Below are 25,305 nucleotides of genomic sequence, written 5' to 3'. Positions count from 1 at the left end.
TTTTCCAACATGGCCGACTTTCGTGGGTGCCGCCATCTTGAATTCTTCCTGATTGGTCCGATTTTTCAAGGCGCCATCTTGGATTTGGAGAACAATAGTATCCATTGTTCTCCAAACAATAGCCTATTGTCTTTCTTGGCTCCTGATTGGTTACCGCTGATATGAGCGTCCATTACTAGTGGCACCTACTGGAATTCATCAGTCTCGAATCAGTCTTTCAGTTGCTTGTTTCTTTCAAGCTCAAGTCTCAATTTTAAGTGAAACTGTTTACCTTCAATGTCTTCTCTTTAAGTTTTTTTGTTATCAAATCGAATAAAATCTTATCAATGGTACCTACAGCATATGGCCAGCAGTATAGCATTACCTGACAGTGTTTTAATTAAATAAATTAGCTTTTGGTTGAGGAGGTCAAGGACGGCATTACCCAAAATCAGCACCAATCTTCTTTTTGAGGTAGGATGTGTTAGTTAATCTCTCTACTATTACAGGTTCCTTAACTTTTAGATGTCTTGCTTGGAACACTCCATTTAAAACGTAACAAAGAAAGCTGCTGATACCATTGTTAAAACACCACAACAATATCAACAACAAAATCAATTTATTTAGGTATTTCCATAGCAATAAATGGCATTACCTATTTAAGCTAATGAAAGAAAAATTCAAGTCTAGGCTAGGGACATTGTTTGGAAAACGAAAGCAGCAGTGGATCGACGTACAGTAGAATCCATGCCGTTAATTAACGAGGAACAAGACTTTAGCGTTAATATCTAACTCATCAAAGTACTACATTTGTTAGTTATTTCAATAAAGAACTTTAAACGTAAATTTTCATATAACTGGCATGAGAAAAGAAAGTGCAGTTCATTTTAACATTATTTGAATAGCAGAAAGAGCAGATTCTCTAATTAATGGAAGTCTTCAGTGTTGTGTGTCTACCCGTTTAAATACGTAATTTATGATTCCCTAATCAAAATTTATAATAAAATGACAATAAAACTTCATGCATGAGAATTTAGACTAATTTGAAAAGCGATAAAAATATCTAAATATGCGAGTGTTAGACGTTTCGATTTCTCTGAGATCAGTTTCAAGTTTTAAAGGGTGATTAAAGGTTTTCCACATATGGTTAAATTGAAGACATGGGAATTTGAAAAGCGATAAAAAATATGTAAATATGCACGCAGCACTATAATAAAACTAGTTGGGTTAACCTAACCAATACAGGTAAAAGTATACTGAAATGCTCCCATCGCTTTCGATTCACAAAAATCAAATTCTATGGGCAATTTCTGTACGAGCTAAGAGGGACTTAAATATAATTTTAGCACTGTTTTGATACAGACTTGATAGTTCTCCATTTAAACGTCATAAAACTGTTTCCTTACGAGACTGTCTCATCGACCATCTTAATTTTAGCCCAGAACGAATCCGGTGCATAAAAATGAAGCAAATACATGGATTCACTATGCAATGACACAACGAAAAAAGAATGGCAAACTGAGTAAATATTGTAAAACCTAAACTACAATTTGGAATTGAACTCGGAAAGAAAAGAAGAATAAACTGAAAAGCAATAAAAGGTAGCCAGCACAATGCAAAGGCCAAAGCGATCACTACAGACATCTTCAGCAGATTTTTGTTCTTTTTCTTGCGTCGCTGAGTAGCGGTAGTGGAACGAGCAGACCCCATTTTGTGTTTTCGTAGTTTCAACAGGATTATAGTCTGAAGTATGCACACTGTTATCAGCGGCACAATCAGAACAGTAACTAGTAACGCAGTGTAGTAGCGGGTGTGTGTTGACTTATGATTGAAGGCCGGCCCCCAGTTTGAGACGCATACAACATTACCATTTTCTGTTTCCAAACGGAAAGTGTAGAAATATGGAGAATGAATTGCCATCGCTAAAATCCAAGTAAGGAAGATGAGAAACCGTCGTTTAATGACAGTGATTCGGCGGCGATATTGGTCTGGAAATACAACTGCCACCAATCTGTCAGCGGTGATTAGAACCAAGGACAGTGTGGACACCGCAATGGTAACGTCAGCAGTGAAGTTGCAGGTCTTACAGAGGACATGTCCAATCCGTCCATGGACTAAAAAAACCGTCGAGCCTTTGATTTGAGACACAATCTCACGAGGGAAGTGAAATATGGAGTATAAGAGATCTGAAGCAGCTACGTTGGCTATCAACAGATTCATTGTGATATTTGATTTCAGAGAGGCGAAGATAAGCAGGGAATTCCCCGCGAGTGAAGCAATCAAAAGTACACTGTATATAGAAGCGGAAGTTCTCATGACGGCCACAAGATCAATCGACAGCCAGCACGTTCCGTTTTGCTCAGGACTGAGAGAGAATTCTGAGCTGTTGTTGACGATCATCGTTATTGAAACAGGAACACAATCTGGGGAAAAAAACAAACTGATGATTAACATACCTGTGAGAAGGATTGACTATTTGGCTTCAAAGCAGCATAATTTATCATATTTCATAAAATAACTGACATACTACGCGCTCTGATTGGTCAAAAAACCTCTCACTAATTGTACCGATAAACACATGGTTTCCGATACGCAGCACTACTTGAGAACTAGAGAACTCAGAACACTAGCGAAAACATATGCTTTATATATTTTTTTTCGCCTGAGATATCAATAACACGAATATCTTTGAATTCAACTTATACATAGAAATTTGTAAGAAAAGCAGGACCAGAATTTGAATGTTATATAATGCTTGATCTTTTTCAATTTACATGGCTAAAATTTTTACGCCGATTTTGTTTGCGCTTGACTTTAAAAGAAAGTAATAAGCGCTTTCAGTGCTTTCCAAGGTCTGTGGAGGACGCAGTTCAGACTACAGCTGGGCTTAAATGATGAATTCGGGTGGCTAAAAAAGCAAGTAAAATATTTCTTTTGAGTTACCATTAAGCTTAACAGTACTTTTAAGTTTAAGCTTAAATCAAATCCATGAATGCATAACACGATAAATGAATTTAGCCGGCCCAAGTAATGGTTATCATTCAGCAAAATACGGCGAAACACGGACTTCGTATCCTCTAATATAAGCAAATTAATTCGGAATAAATTTCAGCAGCAACGTTTCTAGCACTAACGTATCCTTCATTCCATTCGCAAACTTTTGGAAGTTGTCATTGAATCACTTCCCCAAGCGCATGAACTTTGTACTACTTGCAAACTTTTCGCAGAGTCTGTTACTTTCGTGATACTGATTCCGGCTACATATTCCTGCATTTGCCCGTCAAATTCCTTTTGAACTGATTAATACTCTCTCTGTCTTTCAGCAATAAACTTTTCCTTTCCTTTCCTTTCCTAGAATATTTATAGCGCTAAATGTCTTCGCGGCTTTGCTCTGCGGATTTTGTGCTGTGTTTTCATTCTGTGATTGATTTTCCTGCGTCATACGACGAATTTGTTGAGAATAAACAACTTGATCACGAAAGTAAAATAAATTTTCTTTTCTTTGGCAAACATTTTCCATAGCTGCTGTTCTTAAAAGCAATACACCACACTTTATATGGGTTTGTGGGGGTAAGAACCCTTGGGATGTTGGGAAAACACTCAAAACGCGTTCAAACACGTTTGTAAATCCCTCGCCTAAAGGCTCGTGATTTGCCAACTTTTCTCGTCTTCTCCCAACATCGCGCGTGGGTCATTACCCCTCGAAACCTATAGAAAGTGTGGTCTATTGGTTAAATATAGTTTGCTCTGTGAGCGGGCAAGATGAACCAAATCCTGCGTTGTGATTGGCTACCCGAGCGGGCAAGATAGAGCTACAAAGGCTGAAAATATTCTTGTGAATATTCATGGATGATTGAGTATGACATTTCTGTTTTCGAATGTATTTGGTGCCTGGAAAGTTTAAAAGTAATTTGGGGGCCAGCCTACAGGCATTAAAACCTGGTATGACGCACATAACTTCTTGCAGAAATGTTATTAGCATTGAACATACGGCTAGTGCTGCTTTTGGTGCTTTTTGGCTAGTTTTGCCGTTCACAGAAAGGAAGAATTTCATTCGGTTTAGTTAAAAACATTTAATTGTATTATATTTTTAAATTATCAATACACAAAATTATATTTTTATCAAGACCTCAGTCTCTGGTTTATTCAAATTTCGGCCTCAATATATTCTTATAGAATGTATTCTTATATAAAACAAAGGGTGTAATTAAAAGGATTAATTAAAAATGATTATTTACAGTTCTAGTCGAAAGAAAAAGAAAAATATGAAGACCTATTCGTTATAAGCAACTCTAAATAAAAATGTCTTCAATTTGGACTTGAAACGTTCAAAATTGCCCTCGCCCTTATTGCTCTTCGGCAGTTTATTCTAGAGGGATGGCGCAGTGGCAGTAAAAGCTCTGTCGCCAAGTGTCTTCTTCATTAAGGATGGAGGTACTTGCAAAAGTTCAGGATTAGAGCGAAGACCATACGTGGAAAAATTCCTGACCTAAATAAGATTACAAACGTGGTAAGGTACTTGCCCATGTATGACCTTAAAAGTCATTAAACTCTTAAAATCAATTAATAATAATAATAATAATAATCAATATTTAAACAGGGTGACCCCTTCAGTCGCAGGACTGGTATCAACGGGGGCCCTGTATAACGTAAAATAAAAAGAGCAATTCGCAGTTTAACTAGTGCCAATGAAAGAGGTAAAACACGTGAGTTGCATGCCTAAAGCGCGGAGTTAAACAAATCAATTAACCTAGCAGCTGCATTTTGCGCGTTGCAGCTTATTGATATGAATAGTCGGTAAACCATAGAGAAGACTGTTGCAGTAATCAATGACTCCCATTATGAAGGCTTGCACCAGCACCTTGGTAAACTCCATCGTAAGAAACTTCCTGATGCGTCTTATATTATGTGCAGATGATAAAAAGCAGCTTTACGTGTCTAAGCAGTGTGCGTCACTGAGGCTGGTATCAAAGCAAGCTCCAAGGTTTCAACAGGAACAACGCTCACATCACCGACCAATAGCTTCTCGATATAAACTTTTCTGAGCTGTTGGCGTGTACCAATTATTAAGAATTCAGTTTTTCGTCATCCAACTTTAACTTATCAGTAAACATCCATGCTCAGATTCTCCTTATGCAGAGTTCCATGGCTTCAATTGCTTCGGATTGACTTGATGAAGTGTTAGGCGTGAAGCCCAACTAGAGGTGTGTATCGTCTGCTATCTTGCCTGCTCGTGACTACTCGCCGTGTCCAGTAAGAAAAATTTACCGAAAGCCAAAGATAAATCCTTTTTTGGGCAAGCTTGTTCGGCTGGATAATGGCCTCGTTTTTTGTGAGTTTACGGACCGAGACGGAGTCGAAGTCCTTAAGCACGAAATAAAACTTTGCCAATATCCAGCCATCTTGCCCTCACGCCTGGTCAATAACTCGCATATCCTGGCGGCTTTTTGAATAGATTATTTACGGCACGTATGGTGCCTCAAGTACAACAGGCAGCGCATGATTGGTTGCTATATTTTGGAACAACAAAAATTCCTATTCTGGTTGGTGACGTTCATTTGAGGTGCGTTTAGAGTTAGACGTCATGGTATACATGCACTTAAAAATATTTAGAATTCTGGAAAAGCTTCCATACAAGCAACGAATGTTGTGTCAAATCTGGTCAGGTGAAACCTATGGTTACATGTATGATGCCGTGTAATTTGTAACATCTTCATGGGATGAATTTCTCCCCTTTTTATTTAAATCATTATTTACTAGTTTAGACATCATTGCGTGTATTACGAGGATGATTTCAGGCAGTGAATCGCTCGCAATTTAATCAATTTAAATAAAAGATTAAGAACAATCGTTCTAATGTCACTACGCCTTCTCTTCCTGCAAACGGGGCTACTTTTTAAAATTGATGGCTCAGCATCGTAGATCATCGAAGTGGTGATCACACTTTTTAGACTGTTATTGACCCGACACCAGCTCTAAAAGCAATTTAATTACCATGAGCTGGAATTTTAGAATCTCATCAGATGGACAAATGTCTTGGAGAACAATGCTTATCCGACACTGTTTTAAAACTAACATGTAAAGTATGCTTTCATTACTTATTCCTGTCTTTAATGGATGCAGATAAATTGCAGGTGTTTTAATAAATATTGCGAAGCTTTTTAAAATCACTATTCCTCTCAGCTTACATTTGATGCACCATAATATCGTAATCGCCTTCAACTTAAGGGTGCCTCAGTTTTTACATGTAATAAACGACGAGAAGGTAAAGTGAAGGTAAACCGTAGTTGGTGAATCATTGAATTTTTCTACCGTGGCTAGAATGTCTCGATAGGGTTTCAACCGATAACTGTCCGCTGAGATCTGACGCGTTTTTTAATCTAGATAGCTGGGATCTTTAAATTTACTGATAGGCAAAAAAAAATGGCTGAAATTTCAAATCATGGCCGCGAAAACGCCGAAAATGCAATTGAAAATAACCTCAATATCCCCGCCATCTAGACACCATTCCCTTAGTTTTAAGCTGAGTTCTACTTATCAATCGATTCATGCCTTACCGTGCACCGTCGAGTTATATGATTTCCTTAGGAAGTTTGGAGAGCACGAAAAAAGCCTAAGAATTGATCGTGGTGCAGCCGAAAGTAACTCTAGCCTCTTGAGAGCTCTCCAAAGTCCAAAGTGCATCACAACTCGAGGAGGCACGACTAAAAGTATGAACTGAATCAATTGATTAAAAACATCGACAATGGATCGAGATAAGCTATACGTAAGTTAATTAAACTGCACAAAATGTATATCAGTGTACAAATAAAAAGATAATTGACCCGAAAATTACTTTTAAAATCTTTAGTGGTTCAAAAATTCTCAGAAAGTGACACCACACCAACCAGATCTCTCGACAAGTTGAGACGATACGCAGAGAAAATATTACACCAGGGCGATAAAGGGTGCATGAAACATGATGCAGAAACAGAAATCAAATATATTTATATATAAATAAACACCGGTTTATTTTCACAAACTTGAAGATGTACCAACGTTGGCTGAAGTCAGAAAGCCTGCTAAAAGCTGTATTTCAAGCATCTCGCATTGTCCTGGGAGAGGTCAATTTTTGGAATGAGACAAAAACAAACTGAGACCACAGCAGATGGTCTAATTTATGCTGAACTTGCGGTCAAAACATCACATTGAATATGATGAATATTTGAATATAAACAGTCTTTTTAATGAATGTTACCTTGAAAAGGTAAACTGAATAACTTTGAAATTTTTGTATTGCACCTTATCGAATAACGAAACTGAACAATAATTTCAAACTACTGAGTCCCAGCTAACTACTGTGTAATATAGTTCATTACATGAACGAAGGCATACCAACAAAACAAATCGCTTTTGACAAATATATTTCTCAAATTCTCAAAAAGAAACTAAGGCCCAGTTCAGACGCCGAGCTTTTCATGAGCCGAACTTAATTCGGAGTTGGACCGACCTAAATTATCAAAAGTACGCCTGTTGATTCAGACGTCGAACTTAATTCACCGAACTTAATTTAGTTTGAACCAAAACACATCGAAACATCAGCGGTTTTCAGGCAAGGTGTATGCATTAGTTTCGACACATGAAAACTTCGACGTCTGAATCAAAGCGGCTGAGCCGTTCCAAATTCAAATAGCCGTTCTTAACTAATTCAGACGCCGAACTTTTGATGCGCTTAATTCAACGTATTAGGTTCGGCTCATGAAAAGTTCGGCGTCTGAACTGGGCCTAAGATTAGAAAAACATTTAGCCAAACCTTAGGCAGGATCTTTTTTCCGTTTCCTTTGTCAATTACCTTTGATCTTCACATAAAACTGAAAAGAAAGCCTGCTTTTCATGTGGGCCTTTCAAAGAGTAACTGACTGAATAGTAACACATGAATTAACATCTCAAAACTGAATTAATTCTGGCGTCTGGTGATCAAATTTCAAATAAAGTGACACTGTTTACCTTTCATAATGTCTTCTTGTTGAAATGGCTTTTAAACTCGGTATATGTATACAGCTGCTAATTGCGATAAGCTACAAGCCAGATTGTTTCCAAGACGTTCTAACCTTTCACGAAAGTGATCATGAAACATGTTGTATTTTATAGATGCAAGGTAACCAACCAGCACATACCTGCTTTTTGGAACCTATAATCTTTTCACGAGATTGTCAAAAAACTATAAAGTGTAATTAAAGGGGGATGTTTTCAAGAAAAGTACTGTAGTTTCTATAGCAACAGCTTCTACAACACATATCACTGTTAATGAACTAAACAACCCAAATCAGTGTAACGCAAAGGATTTGGTCAGAACAGCAAATCGAGAATTTTGGCTACATATTATATTATTACATATTTTGTTTCAATTATAATAAAGGCTGCTCCCGCTGCTTTCGATCACTTCGGACTGCCTCACTGCGGCAGCAAACGAAAGCTCTTAAAATGGATGACAATTTGCTCTTTATTGAACAATTCACTTAATATCTTCATCTTGGTAATCTAAGAGCGTTTATTTTGCTGCGAGGGCAAAGTGACGGTCTTAATTTTAGCACTGTTTGGGCCCGAGATTGAAAATACGGCTTGAATGTTTCCCCTTTAAATGTCATAAGGCTGTTTCGTTAACAGATTTTCTCATCAATTTTGGGTATTTTAGCGCAACACGAATCCGACGCATAAAAATGAAGCAAATACATGGTTTCACTGTGCTATGACACAACGAAAGCAGAATAGCAAACTGACTAAATACTGTAAAACGTAGACTGCAACGTGGGATTATACTCGAGAAGAAAAGAAGGAGAAACTGAAAGACAATAAAAGGTAGCCAGCACAATGCAAAAGCTAAAACGATCACTACAGACATCTTCAGCAGTACTTTGTTTCTTTTCTTGTGTCGTTGACTGGCAGTGGAAGTATGAAAAGACCCCATTTTGTTGTCTCGTAGTTTCAGTAGCGTTATAGTCTTAAAGTATGCAAACAGTTATCAGCGACACAATCAAAACAATAACCAGTAACGCAATGTACTAGCGGGTATGTGTTGATTCGTGATTGAAGGCCGGCTCCCAGTTTGTAATACAAAAAGTTTCGCCATTTCTTGTATCCAAGCGGAAAGTGTAGAAATATGGAGAATGAATTGCCATCGCTAAAATCCAAATGGGCTATTGACCAGTGGCCCTTGAGGGCGAAGGGTCTAATTGTTTTAGTATCACCCAACTAGTCGGACAGAAAGGGCAATGATAAAGTTAGCAAATGCAAATTGAAGAAATATTTATTTGGGAATAAAACGAAAGAAAGCGTCACGGTCGATGGCGCCAATTTCGCTACTCGAGGGCTATTACTAATAGTCCTCTAGTAGCGTAGCCAATTAAAATGCAGGATTTGCAGTAGTCCACTAGATGGGTAATACTAATTCAGTGTGCAGAAGCTTGGTGTGGTCGACAAAATTCCTCGTTTCACCGAAGTTTTGAAAGAACATTTACAAACAAATGGATAATCAAATTCTTGAGAAGACTAAAAGGAGGCTATTTACAGTTTCTTGAATTGAAAAAAGCTCGAGAATTTTTGAAAGATACTTATAATCGCGCGTACACAAATGTCAAATTGACAATTCAGTCCGCGCGAATTCTTTAAAGCGTGAAGTTTAATAGACCCTTTGCAGCTAAGCCGTCACGTGACCTATTTTTCATAAAATTATGGGCTATAAAGTAACTGAAACCAGAAACTGCAAGGGACCGCATACGATAAACGCTGCCAACGTAGGATCTACAAGAGATCTGATCAGCCAAAAAATGTATGAAGACAAGCAATAGACTGCAAGGCTGATACTACGTGAAAAACGTTTCGAGACACCAACATGACAAGAACCGATAAAGTAGGATCGCAACAGTGGACAGTTGTTTCGCCCTTCTTGAGGCTCGTCTGCACTGCGTAGCGAAGATATGTAACGCCAGCCCAACAGCCAACGCACATAAATTGCAAAATGACCCGTGCACTATATCAAGTTCCGTACTTTGAACTCACTTGCGGCCCGAAACACGCGTTGCCACATCACATGTTTCGGGGCGCAAGGAGACAAAGTGTCAAGATTGGTGTCTCGAAAAGCAAAAGAATAAATGTGGCTGGACAAGGCCAGCCTAAACATTTAAACATTCCACCGCATGGCCAGTACCATGTTTACGCTGCGTTTTTTAAGCATGGTACTGTCCTCTGTTGCGATCCTACTTTATTGGTTCTTGTCATGTTGGTGTCTCGAAACGTTTTTCACGTAGTATCAGCCTTGCAGTCTATTGCTTATAACGTAACGAATGCCGGAAAAAGCATGTCGAAAATATCAAAATGGCCAAGTTTGAGGCCCCGATCATTAAAGAATAAGATTTTACAACTGTCTGAATTTTTAGAAGAATAAGAAGATTTGTATGGATAAAGTTGTTGGAGAGCAAGGTCTTGCTCTCCAGCAACATTTTCTATACAAATCCTCTAAATTTTCAGAAAATTCAAACCGTCGTATAAACTTACTCTTTAATGCCAGGGGCCTCAAACTTGGCCATTTTGGTATTTTCGATGCGCTCTTTCCATTTCTGGTATTCTTCAAGTTATAGCCCATAATATGAAAATTTTTTACGAAAAATTTGGTCACGTGACCCCAGCTGCAAAGGGCCCATTAAGACCAGAAATAATTGGATTCGTTATTTGATGGAAATTTCAGTTAGGATTCTACTAAAACAATTAGATTATTCGCTCTCGATTTCTACGAGGTAATAGTTGATTCGGTCTTTGACCTCATCAACTATCATCTCATAGAAATCTCGAGCTCATAATCTACTTGCTGACTAGTTATGAACGAGAACGCCGAGTTTTGAAACTTGCTTTTGTTGGAGCTCGAGGCGCCTACTGACGTTTCATCTGTCAGTATTTCAGGCGTCTGGTTGTTTTAAGTCTCAAGTCAACTTACAATGTTTACCTTCAGTGTCTTCTCTATAAATGCCCGATAATATATATTCTCGATACTTAACTTGAAGTTGAATATCAAAATCGAATAAACTATCATCAAAAGTAGCAACAACATACACTCAACAGCGAAGCATTACCTGACAATGTTTTAATCAAATAAATTAGTTTTTGATTGTGGAGGTCAAGAATATTACCCAGAATCAGCACCAATCTAGCTGCCGTTTATCGTTTGTTACCCTCTGTACCATTGCAGGCTCCATAACTTTTAGATGTCTTGCTGGGAACAGTTCCATTTGAGTTTTAATAGAAAAAGCTACTGATCAAATTGTTAAGTCATAACAACAGCAATAACAACAACAATAAAAATTTATTAAGAGTGTGTCCATGAGAAAACCAGGCAGAACCAGGCAGGAGGTGATACAGCTCAAATCACCGATTTCGCTCAAACTTGGCACAAATGTTGGGTTTGTCGAGTAAATGATCATGGCAAGATATTAGGTCAAAATATTTTATTCCCTTCAAGTTAGGGGGGGCCCCGTCCAAAAATGGCTATTTGTCACTAATCTATGCATATTTAATTACCTATCTTTGATTTAGCATTTCTATACAACAAGAAAGGCCATGTGAAAATGAAATCCACTGGATCATGTTCTACTTTTATCAGTCTCAAAGCACAGTTATTCAATTGAATTAGACAATTTGATTTCTCTCCGTGGCTCCATCTTAAGTCAGGTGCATATTTCGTGGTGTTGTGAATAGCCTTTAATTGATGGCAAATATCTGCATTGGGCAAAAGTAAATACACATTATTCTAACATGGATAGTGAGAGCAATCACTAAAGTTCCCAAAAGAGCCATAAAATGTTTGGGGACTTCAATATTTTTTCTGTGCTGGCATACTGTTTACATAGTACTTTTCGATTTTTGGCCATTTTTCTGTCTTAACATAACTCGAAATCAACAAGAAATATCTACATAAGTATTTCCCTATCAATTTCCAGTTTAAATTCGGCGAAAAGAAGCACTTGAGACATTTCTTTCATATATTTTCAGAGCTACATTTTGTGACATTCTCACGATATCAATAAATCGCGGTAGAAGAAGATTCAACGTATAAGTTCCCTCAACTTATGTTTTCAGGTGTAAAATAGAATGGAAACGCAATTTTGCGCTCTCGTTGATTCTTGGATTGCAAAATGTCCAGTTTTGTGTCATCTGTTCCGCTGTCTCGACCCGAGGTTTAAAGAGAATATCCATTGCCATCCCGCTTTCGTCATCAGAGATATCAACATTTGTCGAAAAAGCTACTCAAAATGCCGTTTAAAATCTAGGAAGAGCCATCACTGCTGTAAGTGTTATAGCATACAGATTTCTTTCAAAGCCCACCACAAAACATTCCGCCATCTTTAACGATATTAAGCGGTACAGTTTGTATCACCATACATGGCGTATCTACCCAAATCAAAGAAGACAACGCCGACTTTCAACCTCTAAGTTAAAGATGGCGGAGTGCTTTGTAACGGATTTTAAAAGCAATCTGTTTGTTCAATTGGTGGCGCGGGTCCAGTTGCTGACCTTCGCGTACAACGCTTTCGGTTTTAACGAATGAATTGTCAATTGTTTACAGACAATTGAAAATGCCTCCCACTCCTCAATATAGCAACGTAACTTAATTTTCATTCATTTAGGATTTGGAGGGAAAAAACAAAACTGGCGAGAACTGATAAAAAGCAACCATTAATTTGGCTCAGAAGTACCTGTCCTTGAAAGCTGTTAAGGGTTCTGATGGTAAATTAAATGGGAAAGGTAACCTCCTTAGAGTGAAAATACCTCATCAAGGGATGTCATCTGCCACAAGGATAAGTGGCATCGTGATATTGTAATCAACGTCACGTTGTAATCAATACAGTTCAGATAGCACGAGTCTAGACTGCTAGATGGATAAGTCAATCTGCAACTGATAAAGCAACAGACGACACAGACTGTGATTCATATCAAGTTGCGCTTTTATCGAGTTTCACGATGTATATTTTGCCTTGATCGCCGAAAACGCCAGCTGCGATAAATGACTTTTGCTTTTATGCCAAACGTAGACAACATGAACTATTCAAGCTTGAGTGCAGCCCACGCAGAATGTGCGATACATCATTTGGCCTTAAGGCTCAGGAATTCAGTCATGAACCTTTCTTCAGAGATGTCAGACGAGTTTGATCTGACAAAAAAATAGCAGTTATTCAAAAGAACATTGTTCCATATATAGTAGAGGGACTAAGACCGGTTCCCATAACAATACATGTCTCGATGTCTTCACTCTGTTTAATCACGTATCTTTGGTAGGAAACATGTTCCGCATTACTGCCTTCATTAGAATAAGAGAACCGATCCTGCTTCTTATATATATCGCTAACATGGCTGCATCCGCTCTTCTGGTGGCAGTGTTTCTAATCCCTTGCCTAATCTTCAGACAAATCATCAGTTCGAACGATTTCCCGGCCGATGAAAAAAGGAACATTTTTCACTGTAACATATGCACTTTGCTGAGCGATATGTAGGTGCCAAGCCAGGGTTTAGTATTGATTATCATTGAAAGATTCCTAGCGATTGCTATTCCCATATTGTGTAAGAAACTCACCGTGAAAATACTTCGCTTTGTCTTCGTCTCTACTTGGGTCATGACCAAAGAATTGTACTCGCCATATTTTCACTCGTCTCGACTAAAGCGCCCGCTCCTAGATCCATCAGAAGGAGGTCATCTCGGTACGACTTCCCATGGTGAAATCCGATGTCACCCGAGGTCACCGCCGTCGTTTTGCGAGGACAGGAAGTTACCCGAAAGAAAATCACCTTCGTTTAGAAATTTGACAAAATCTGATAGTGAAATAGATCTATCTTTTTATGCTATTTTTTAGTTATTTATTTTTTTCATTTCATTCAGCAAATCTTGCAAACCTCCTTGTCGTGGATGGCTGATCACTGCTACAAAGTCGCGAGATCGCGTGACAATCTCTCAAAAGGAGCTGGATATCGAATCACCGAATATGGAGACAGACCAGGAGAAAGACAGTGGTTCTGTTGAATGAAACATCAGACAAACGGCAAAATTTGCAACAGCTATAGTCCGACGGCATAATTCCAAATCTCAGGCACTTTTTTTGTTACAAACGTGAAATTAGGCACAGTGATAGCTCAAGCATTTTCAGACTATACAGACCTATGCAGTGCCAGGCTGGACAGGCGCCAATTTCCATGGAAATGAGAAACTCAATCTATTAGAATTTACAAAATTCCTCGGCTGGTTTTAGTTTATCAGCAATACTTTTCATTTCAGTGGTTCTAGCTTGTTTTCCGTGTCCATTATGTTTTATGATATGCCACGTTACCCTTAGCTACGCGTTGCTGTGGAAACCAAAAAAAATTCAAAAGCCCACTGGTACTACTATAGAAACTGTAAAGTCGCGGATATCAAAGGCATTGCGACATTTGCCATACAGAGTATCGAGTGATCCGACATCCGGTAAACTGAATTGTTCCCAAAACACGCTATTTTGGGTGGAATATTGCTTCTCTTTCCCAAAGTGGTATTTCTTTCTCAAATGTACCACCAGAAATGATTTAAAAATATGTAACCTACTATCGATAACAAACTGGAGAGATTTTGTCGCGATTTAGGCATGGCATTTTTACAAATTTTTACGTGGGTTTTATGTAAATTTTTAAAAATCACTGCACCAGGGAAAACTGGGCTTTTTCGACAGCGCATGCTTGAAATAATAAATGTACCACCAAATTTTAATTAAAAACACATGAATAAGTTTGCAACATTTTGATATGTAATTCGTGGGAGTTGGCATGGATTACGGCGTGGCAAAATGACTTCGAAAATCTTCTATCTTGTTTTCTTTGTTGTATTTGCGTGTTGCACGACGGTGACCGCAATAGGTGATCATTCTGGAGGTCCAAATGACGATTCAAACGCGAAATTCAGCCAGGAGAATAGTCCTTCGTATACTTACGAGATCAACAAGTAAGTAAACTTATAAATATTTATTATATATATATATTTTTTTTTTTTTTTTCGAGCATTATCGAAACTTAATAATATTGCCCTCCTCTTTTTTTTTCTTCTCACAGTTATTTAGTTTATATCATCCCGTCCAGTGTCAAACACATCCTGTTCTACTGGCAATTCTATTCTGACCTCCGGGTCTTCTTTCCTGCCAGACCACAGTTTTCGATTAATCGCTCTATATAAATTGCCGTGAAACATTTGCCTTCTGCCTTCTAACGTTTCGGCTGGAACATAAATTTTTTCAAGGCGGACAAATGATTCATCAAATTCATTTCCATAGCCAACAAAATGAATGTTCCTACATTTTTTCTTTGCTCACCTCGGTCACTTCAGTATCGTAGAGGTTGTTGTCCTTTTTTGGCTTTTTTTCATAGCACAAGGCATCGTTTGCTTAACTTCGTCAATAAAACGTTTTGGTTGCCGCGATTCTCTTTTTTGACGAGCCGCCATTCTGGATTTTCATCACACGGAGCAAGCGCAATAGTGCGACATTCATGTGAGAGTCACCAATATCAAATGTCCTACTTTGTGGGCAATGACTTTGATATAAGGCTCTTCATTCCGTCAAACGACTTCCGGTTGGGTAGACCATTATATATTATAAAACAGAGATTTGCACGTAGCAAATAAGTCAGTTCTTCCAAAGTTTTTTTTTTTTTTTGGAGCCACAATGGCCAAGCTCTTTACAGCTGACAGCTGCTGCTCGTAGTATAATCTATTGTAATCGTAGCTGCATCTTCCCTTCTCTGCCGAGAGATCAGTCCCAATCTGTGTTCATGCAGGAAGCACAGGGGCTGTCCCCACACGTATCTCCAGGCACTGAGACGGGGACTTCGCTCGCCATGAACAAAACAATAAGGAAAAAGCTAATTTGTTGGCAATCCGGACCTCTTCGGCCACAAGGATATATAAGGAATCGTCACTAGATTAAGCTTATGGCGAACAACTGGCAAGATAATGAATTAGTGGGGAATGAACTTGTGCATTTCCTCAAGACATCGCTTCTTAAAGATTGCGAACCTTCGATCATTGCAATCATTTGCAGTTTTTTTAACTTTTTTTAATTTTTTTTTTCCATATTTGGAGCTGATACCAGCTTTTTTAATTTATATTTACTTATATTTCAACATTTAAGTGCCTTTAATAGCCAGTGGCTAGCAATATAATGCTATTTAAGACATTTTAGTGTTCCTGGCTTTTCTTTCGACACAGTAGAAAATTTTGCTTTAGTGGCGTAGTCGATTTTGTTAATTGCCACCACAGTAATGTGCAGAACGTGTGCACACTAACAAAGGAAGGTACTGCCACTAAAATCGATGTTAATCTGAAGCTGTTTTGTTATGGAAATCTAAGAAGCTACGATCAGAGAAAGCCACAGAATATGCCCTTGCTATTGCGTTATAATGCTATAATCAAATAAATTAGTTCTTTTAAGAAGGTCACGAAAATTATCCTCAATCAAAACCACTATGTTTCATACCTTTTCCCACAGAATGTGTTACTTTAACTTTCTATCAAGACTTTTAGATGTCTTCATGGGAAGAGTTCCATTTTAGCTCTAAAGTAGAAAGCTACTGATAGAAATATTTAAATAACTGATTACAGTTTGCCATCCCTAAAAGGGACACTGTCACGATATATTTGGTTAAAACTGTTATAAATTCACGAAATGGTCCCTAAATTTATGTAATAAGAACTTAGTTCTAAGTAAATGATTAAAAGCAATTTCTTGAAGAAAGTCCACACTGCAGCAAAATTTTTGCAAAATTTGAACAATTTTCGAGCCAACCTTGAACCCTTGAAAAAAACTGACATCCTGATCCTTTTTCAAAATGCATATCACAATCCGATTCCATCTTCGCCTTCGTTAGCCATCCTCACCTCCTAATGGGTTTTAATCATTTGTCGAGTACTGCTCTACAAAGTAAAATCACTATTGTTCAGTTTCCAATGATCGATATATGTTGTTGAGATTTTCAAAATCATGCTTAAAATGGTAACAGTGTTTCTTTTAAGTCTTAATTTTTGAGCTTTGGTAGCATTTGCTGCCCAAAGCAAAGAGACTGAGTCATAATTTTAGTTCTGTTTGGATCTAAAATACAGAAGAAAAGCCTTTCCCCTTTGCAGTGCGACTACTCGAAACGGGACACTTGGTAAAGAGTTAACCAATGAGAGCGTTTTTTGAGAAAAAAGGCGATCTCTTTCTTAAATAAAACCAAAATTATTTAATAGACCTTTCCCGCATTCCAACAAACAACGGCGCCAAGTCGAGGTCAGGGTGGACAAAAATACAAAAAATGTATGAAAATGTCCACCCCAACCTCGCTGTGGTGCTATTATTCGTACGCATTGAAGTGGAATGCGGGAAAGGTCTATTGTAGAACAAACAATAGTTCTATAACCAAAATTGGAATCCCGCTTGTGCGCTTTTCAACAGTGGTCGATAGAGAAGTCGATAGTATTTATGTACAGTATGTCAAACAGACCCTTACTTGCCCTCACGAAAAAGGATACTAATCCATTGTTTCCAGTTTACGTTTTGATTGACTAGTTTTCTTCTAGGTGGCCTGGTTCAAGTAGACGAAATGTAAATGTCATTAAACTGTCAAAAGACTGTTTCCTTCCCGTGTCTCTTTACCTTATGAATTTTAGCCCACCCCGAATCTGGCGCATAAAAGTAAAGCAAATACATGGATTCACTATGCAATGACACAACGAAAAAAGAATGGCAAACTGAGTAAATATTGTAAAACCTAAACTACAATTTGGAAATGAACTCGGAAAGAAAAGAAGAATAAACTGAAAAGCAATAAAAGGTAGCCAGCACAATGCAAAGGCCGAAGCGATCACTACAGACATCTTCAGCAGCATTTTGTTTCTCTTCTTGTGTCGTTTATTGGCAATGGGGGTACGAAAAGACTCCATTTCGTCGTTCCGTAGTTTCAACAGCGTTATGGTCTGAAGTACGCACACTGTTATCAGCGGCACAATCAGAACAGTTACTAGTAACGCAGTGTAGTAGCGGGTATGTGTTGACTCATGATTGAAGGCCGGCTCCCAGTTTGAGACGCATACAACATTACCATTTTCTGTTTCCAAACGGAAAGTGTAGAAATATGGAGAATGAATTGCCATTGCTACAATCCAAGTGCAAAGGATGAGAAACCGTCGCTTTTTGACAGTGATTCGACGATAATGGCTTGGAAATACAACTGCCACCAACCTGTCAGCGGCAACCAAAATCAAGGACAGTGTGGACACCGCAATGGTAACATCAGTAGTGAAGGCAGCTATCTTGCAGAGCACCGATCCAATCCACCCATGGACCAGAAAAGCCGTCGAGCCTTTCATCTGAGTCACGATCTCACGAGGAAAGTGAACTATGGAGAACAAGAGATCTGAAGCAGCTATGTTGGCTATCAACAGATTCATTGTGATAGTTGATTTCAGAGAGGCGAAGATAAGCAGGGAATTCCCAATGAGTGAAGCAATCAAAAGGACGCTGTATATAGAAGCATACGTTATCGTCATAGCCTTAAAATCAATCGGCAGCAAACACATTCCATTCTGCTCAGCACTGAGAGAGACTTCTGAGCTGTTGTTGACGAACATCATAATTGAAATAGGAATGTATCCTGGCGAAAAGAACAAAATTATCAGCGAAACTGTAATAACAAGAACGCTCTATTGTAGCTTCAAAGAAGCATAATTTATCATCCTGGTGGTTTTTGAATTTATGACATACAGCTGGTGTGATGAGGGACAACTGGTAGCTACAGAATTGCTTCGGTATCATATTTTCATGATTATCATATTTCATGGAAACTTGGCTGGGAAATTCAATAATTTCTATTCTGATATTTTTTTTTTTACTTGCACTCTCATACACTATAGCCTTGTGGAGGCGTACACGCTAGCTTGTGCTCATTTTAGTCGGGTGCAGAACGCTCGAAGTAGTTTTACTGAAACACCGGTGTATATTTGAGTTGAAAAGTCACGGCTCTGCTTCTATACAAAGAAGAATGACGCCCAAAGGCAATTGACCTTCAGTTAGCAAGAACAAATGTACATCTGCGGCTTGGCAGCTTTGAAACAGAATAACTTGTTTTTCTACCTGTATTCATACGGGTTTCAGGCGGTAACCTACATATGTCAAAACTCTGAACATGCATTTTCGAAGGGCATACGACTGGAGAATGGTCCGTGAACACAGATGCAAACTCGTTTATTAACAATTATTGGTCTCGTCAACTCAATATCGGGCTTTCCTGTTAATGAATATTTTAAGCAAATTTTCATTACTGCATTACACGGTCCTAGAAACGCCAAGGAAAAGTTGAGATAGCGGTAGTCTTTCTCGTGAAGTCATAGAATAGATAATTTTTCAGCTTGAAATAGACCACTAGGGAGTGGAATACGGCTATATTAGCATCGAGAAACAGGTCGCATTTTTTTCACTAAGGCAGTAATAGGGATAGCTTCGCCAACGCAAACAGATACTAACAGAGCGAGCAGACTTATTTTTCAAGTAGCTTACCTCAGACCCACAAGATCGCCTACTACGGTGAAATTTAGAGAGGAATTAATGCTTATTTCACCAACATCAACTAAAGGCACACTGCCATATGCTCGCTAATCAAAGCTTGAAATTCAAATGAATGGAGGACAGCTGCTGTCTTAGAGAGTTCACTGTCAAGGTATCTTTACCACTGACAAGAAAAGCGACGATCGTTGAAAAGCCCTTTTTCCGGCTAACCTTTTCATTTACATCACAATTTAATGCTGGCATCCAGTGGGGTAATAATATCGAGCAATATTGTATAGTTTCAGCCAAAATTGCCTTCTATCCACATTGAAGTGTGTTGTCATGCAAATGATAAAAGTTAATCGTGAAAACAACTATTACCTAACTGTAAATTCTTAAGGTTTCAACTCAAAGATGTATATAGAATGGCTGTCATTACAGTTCTCAGTTGTTAAATATATTTAAGTAAGACGACAGAATAATTTTGAACTGTGTTTACCAAACGTGTTGACCCTTTCGCCTTGATCGTGTGCCTTCTTAATAACCCGTTCTAGTCTAGGGCAGAGCTTGCCCGCGCTGATTTTAAATTTTTGTCACATAGACAACATTCAAACTACAGTGGCCAAATTTTGTTGAAGTTTCCTAATATTCAACAGAAAACATTTCTGCTGTTGATTGTTTGACTTGTTTGATTGTTTGACGTTTCCCTGGTAATGACGTTTCAAATGGGTGCTTCACGAAAATTTTTAGTTTTAATCTTCATTTCCTATTTAAGTAAGATTTTGGATTTCATTGGAAACTAGTCGCACTTCTTGCATTTTTTACATCCTTTGTGTTTCCTTTGAATCAACTTTTGGACCCGCTGTGACAATTCTGAAAAACTCGAAAACTTGTCCCAGGATTGCGGACCCAAGATGGCGGTCATTTTGAATATAATGTTTTAGTTGACAAGTAGTGACGCCTAAAGGAGTCAAATCTAGATGTATAAAATGCCAAACCAGCTTGGTACTATTGAGTTAACACAGTTGGAAATACAAAGGGGGCAGAGAGAGCCTTCCACCCCACCCTACTGGCCTGAGAACGCATGAATATTTACAGTCGCCTTGCCGACACCCCGCTATTACTGACGCTCGCTATTACGGGCAACATCCAGCTCACCAGTGAAAGCTATAGACGTTTGACTGGAAATGGCTCCCAGTATTAAGAGTGCCTGCCTGTAAAAATCAGACAAATTCTGAATTTCGCGGCAAGGGTCGAAAATTCGATTTCGCTCATATTCTTATGGTAGATAGGCTAGGGCATGAAAAAAACTACTGGATAGTTTTTCTTGCAAAACATCCTTTTATTTCCAAGAAATAGGCAAATTACCAAATTCCGTTAAAATCGTCATTTGACGCACCATTTTACTGAACAAGTTTGAGAGCCTCGCATGCAAAATCACATCATTCTTCCGTCTTTAAAACACTCAAATATTTTTCTGCAATGTTTAAATGTGCACCGGGTTGATTTTAGGGATATTACTTTTTATCTTTTTCTCAGCTCGTGAGCGGGCGGAATTCAAGAAATCCTGCAATCTGATTGGTTCCAGGAGCGGGCGGAATTTTCCCACCCGGACCGCCACAGCGGGCGGAATCTGATCTATTTTCGTGAACGAATTAGCGGTAATCGTCAATTTTTCACCCTTTTTACACTTCCATCGACGATAAATCAACGCAAGTTTATCTCTATTCACCTTTAAATGGCAAGGAAAGTCACTGTAAGTAAATTCAATTGAGTTTTTTGAAGTTGTGAGAGTTTGTTTGGCTGTTTGTAGCTCGGCGCTGCAATGGCGAGTAATCCCGCGTGTCTCTCTCTATACAATTTTAATTAAAAAATGACTCAATTTCAGTCGAGTTTACCTCTCTGATCGTTGCTGTATTTGAGAGAATTTCTGTGGAATACACTTAACGAATTTCCTCGCTATCTGCTACTCAGTTTACGGTAGAAAACTCTGATTTCGAGTGATTCCCAACGACTGACAGAAATTGTTTTTGTAGTACAACTTCAATCTTTGCACGAAATTTCACACCGGAAAAACACTTTCGGAGAACTTAACTGGTGAACTAAATGCCACTAAACATGTTATTGTCCGGCTTAGGGTCGGTCCGTATAGTGAAAAACTGTGACCTCGGGCTTGAAAAGGTCCAGTTTTTTCCTATACGGACCTCCCAGCCGGCCAATAACGTACATGTCTTTTTGGGTGCAAAAAATTTCGAAGACATGTATTTCTTTCACTTAAAAGTACTTCGTGAATATAATTAATTTTCACCATGTGCGAAACCTTCAAATGGATTCAGCTTCTGGTGGTCGAATCGCGAAGGATGGTCTACAGATTCCTGTAAAAATTTCTTTGGGCAAATGATTGTGAGCGACGCGAGAGCTTTTCAAATTACGTGAAAAACGCAAGTATTTGACCATCCGTCGTCAAATTTCAATTTACGGGTTAGACGTATATTTTAGCATGCGCCACATGACTTGACCTATAATAAGTTGAAATAGACACAGAGCTGATAATTTCGAAAGGTCTAACCTTATTTGTTGTAAAAGGCAGGCCCAAAGCCGATTTGACGTGTTTCTAGTCGATCTCTCACCATTCGTCGCACATAAAGCAGAAGTTTGCTTTTGTTTGCACAAGGTTAACGTCCGATGGACATCGCCTACTGTCAACCTATTATTGGTCGAATACTATGAATCTGTGACCATCTTTCTACGCATATGAACATTACTGCATCTAAGTCAAAAACGGCTGAGTCATTTGATTGTAAAATGGGGTTGACCAACCTCGTTCCCAGGGTCTCTCATCTTACCGCCCCTCTCTTCGCTCGCTCCAGGGGGCGGTAAGATGAGAGACCCTAGGAACGAGGTTGGGGGTTGGCTAGCCTACACGACTTCTACGGTTCGTGACACTTGTAGATTTGCCGTTCTCTGTTCGGTCACTCGACCTTTCTTGTCGCTTCACTCGTGTTCATGAAGGGCACTTCATGTTGCGTAATAAGGAGGAATTTTAAGTTGTTATCTTGGAGTTTATATCTTACTGGCTTTTCCAAAATATCTGGGAACTTCCAAATTGGAAAATTCCAAATTCAAAACTATTGAAATAAAAAAGAGTGCTTATAAATCATCTAAAAGCATTTCCTAGCCAACATGTCCCCAATAGACACATTAACGACATAAACAAAAGTATAGGAAAAACGCAAGATTTTGATATTCTTATGCTTATGCTTATGTCGCGGCCGTCCATTCACCTATTGTTTATACAAATATTACTTGGCGAGAGAATCTTTTTTTATTACAAGGAATTTGCGTGAAGACTAGATCAGAGAGTTAAAAGGATTGCGTGTGAAACGATCTTGGATTTTTTTTTTTTTGTATCTTTGACGACGATCCAAGGTGATTTTCACAAGCATTCAAACGGGCGACTGACTGAGTCTTCACATATAGCCTTGCATGAGCTTTATAACATATTGAAGTAATTTTACCTCCTTATAGTATTACTTTTCCTTATGTTCGTCCTGCATGGCTCGAAGAGAGCCAACTAAGTTAGTAGAACTTAAGTAGCCGGAATTCTACTAGTATACTAATGCAAATGCTGCAATCTGATTGGCTGAGCTATCGTACAATATTATGCAGCCAGAAGTATGCAGTTGCCGCAGGCCGTAAACGAAATAGCAATGTTTTCTTGTTTCTCGGAAGTTTTGGGTGAACATTTAGAAACAAAGGGATAATCTAATTGCAGAGAACACTCAAAGAAAGATATTCACGGCTTCTGGACTTTCCTAAAAAACTCGAAATTGTTAAGCAAATTGATGAGCGCGCGCACCGAAGTTTGAAATTCAAGTGACAATGCAGTCCTCACAAGTTCTCTAAACGCGAAGATTATTACAAAGTAGGGAAATTGTTGGAAATAGTTCATTGAAAGAAATTTCGTTTGGAACTTTACTAAAACAATTACACTATTCGCTCTCGATTTCTATGCAAGTATCATCTCACAGAAATCTTGAGCCCAGTATAATGTTATTTTTCTTTAATTTGTTGTGGTGTATATCAAATCCGATAATTTGGTTGATCAAGGTGCTGTTAATTAGCTTTCCGCAGATGGTCGTGGTTGCAGCTGTGTTGTTCTAATTCAGGATTCAATAAGGAACATTCCTTCCCATTTAAATGTAGTAACAAAGTCACATATGCCTGATGCCTGAGGGGTGAAAGAAAAATGAAAGGCGCCATTAAAATAATTTTACAACTATAATTTGAGCTACGACTCGCTAACTTCCTTTCCCATCGTAGAAAACGCAAATCAGTATTCTGGCAATCAGCTTTCTAGAATCCTCCTAGTATATGGGATTTTGGCATGAAAACCACTCATTATTTCTAGACATTTTTGCGTCCTTATTCATTATCTATTTACGGTTGGCCGTTCTTCTCCGCGCCCCGGTTGTTCTGAGAGTGTGGATAACGCTATCCACTGGATAACTCGTTATAATTATAGTGGATAAGCGTTGACAAAACAAACTACGCCATCCACAGGATAATGATTTATTCGCTGGTTAGCGATATCCACGCTTTACACAACTGTGAGCGCAGTTTGTCAAACGATGGGAAACGACGAGCTTTCGCAACGCAATCATTTACTACTGATCACTCAGCGTTGATCGCCAGATACTAGGGTAACTTCATGTATATTACTTAAGAGTTATTGTTCTGAATTCGTGTGAAAAACGTGACTTACTGCTCTGGATGAGTTTTTCTTTCAACAGTCCCCTTTGAATTCATCTAAAGCTTCATTACAGTCTGGTTAATTCCCTGTTGAGGAATTAGAATTGATGAGAACTGTGGCTTTTACGCTTGAGGAAGACGTAATTATTCAAATTGGTATAGAATATGAAAATTAGCAACTGCATTGCAAATAGAAACGCTGTAGGTCACAACTCCTTAGACTTAAGAGGGCCACTTAAAAATCTTTTTTGTTTCTGCTACGGTTGAATCCCACTCGAAACCTCAAGAGAGAGGCATTAATTTTTGGGGGGCCTTCCTAGAAACCGGAAAACCGTTCAAACGTCATTTCAAAACCCAAAAACCGCCAAACATGATGAAAACATTTGAATCTATCAAGCTTGACACAGTGACGAAAGAATTGTGTTCTTTTCCGCTTATAAGGGATCAAGAGAGTTTCATGTGAAATCTTCGATCGAGATGCCGTTCTCTTCCGGGAGAACCGTACGAACACCACGAGACCCCGTGTGGTGCCTCTGTGTTCGAACGCAGAGATCCAGGCTGACTTCTTATGAGACAGAAATGTAGCCGAAGACCCTATCATCGTGAGCTAGTAATTAGGGTGGCTAGAAATCCTGTTCTTTATTCGCACACGTGTTTTGAAGTCTTTGAGTGACCAGCTCTCCTCCTCAAAGAATCTGACCCACGATCGTACTAATATCTACGACTTGGGAGAAATTGAACCTGGCAGTTACTTGCCCTAATTGATGACGAGCATGACTCAATTGACAAACCGGGGCAACTCAAGCAATCTCTTTCCGTGGACAGGATCCGAGTCATCTTCGTGCTCATTAGCACGCGTGTGAGACACTTTGCATCAGGCTGACTTCGTGGCTTTCAGGAGCCAACCTCTACGCTTACGCTGCCTCGAGTAGACTGATGGGGTGGAATAAGTGTAAATTCTTGTATACTGTCATTTGCATAATCCCCAGGGTACAATTACCAATGTAAACTG

General features: G+C 38.7%; 2 protein-coding genes and 1 pseudogene across 3 annotated transcripts; all 3 read right to left on the bottom strand.

Annotated features, from left to right (window-relative positions):
• Positions 1–581: 581 nt before the first annotated feature.
• LOC110045102 (neuropeptide Y receptor type 1-like) lies at positions 582–14,772 on the bottom strand. Its single transcript, XM_020750710.2, has 2 exons — positions 13,580–14,772; positions 582–2,402 (listed from the first exon to the last, which is right to left on the bottom strand). The coding sequence occupies exon 2, from the start codon at positions 2,377–2,379 to the stop codon at positions 1,366–1,368; it is 1,014 nt and encodes a 337-aa protein (XP_020606369.1). The 5' UTR covers positions 2,380–2,402; positions 13,580–14,772; the 3' UTR covers positions 582–1,365.
• Positions 8,562–11,240, bottom strand: LOC149103643 (substance-K receptor-like; annotated as a pseudogene).
• Positions 14,773–16,054: 1,282 nt separating the features above from the next.
• On the bottom strand, positions 16,055–24,553 carry LOC110045120 (QRFP-like peptide receptor). 2 transcript variants are annotated; one of them, XM_020750720.2, is made up of 2 exons: positions 24,307–24,552; positions 16,055–18,651 (listed from the first exon to the last, which is right to left on the bottom strand). In XM_020750720.2, the coding sequence occupies exon 2, from the start codon at positions 18,629–18,631 to the stop codon at positions 17,651–17,653; it is 981 nt and encodes a 326-aa protein (XP_020606379.1). In that variant the 5' UTR covers positions 18,632–18,651; positions 24,307–24,552; the 3' UTR covers positions 16,055–17,650. The 2 variants fall into 2 exon arrangements, 1 of the variants encoding a protein (XP_020606379.1); XR_016201820.1 differs by lacking the exon at positions 16,055–18,651 and adding an exon at positions 20,652–23,772 and having other exon boundaries at positions 24,307–24,553.
• Between the last annotated feature and the right edge of the window lie 752 nt (positions 24,554–25,305).

This window comes from Orbicella faveolata, unplaced genomic scaffold, assembly GCF_042242905.1.
Source record: "Orbicella faveolata isolate gen_17 unplaced genomic scaffold, um_ofav_v1 contig_35, whole genome shotgun sequence".
NCBI lineage: Eukaryota > Metazoa > Cnidaria > Anthozoa > Scleractinia > Merulinidae > Orbicella > Orbicella faveolata.
The sequence above is the reverse complement of the archived record's forward strand: the minus strand, read 5'-3'. Positions and strand labels throughout refer to the sequence as shown.

What these genes read in the sequence shown, in the direction of transcription:
- LOC110045102 (XM_020750710.2), bottom strand. Translation starts at nt 2,379, where the DNA reads ATGATCGTCAACAACAGCTCAGAATTCTCTCTCAGTCCTGAGCAAAAC.
- LOC110045120 (XM_020750720.2), bottom strand. Translation starts at nt 18,631, where the DNA reads ATGATGTTCGTCAACAACAGCTCAGAAGTCTCTCTCAGTGCTGAGCAG.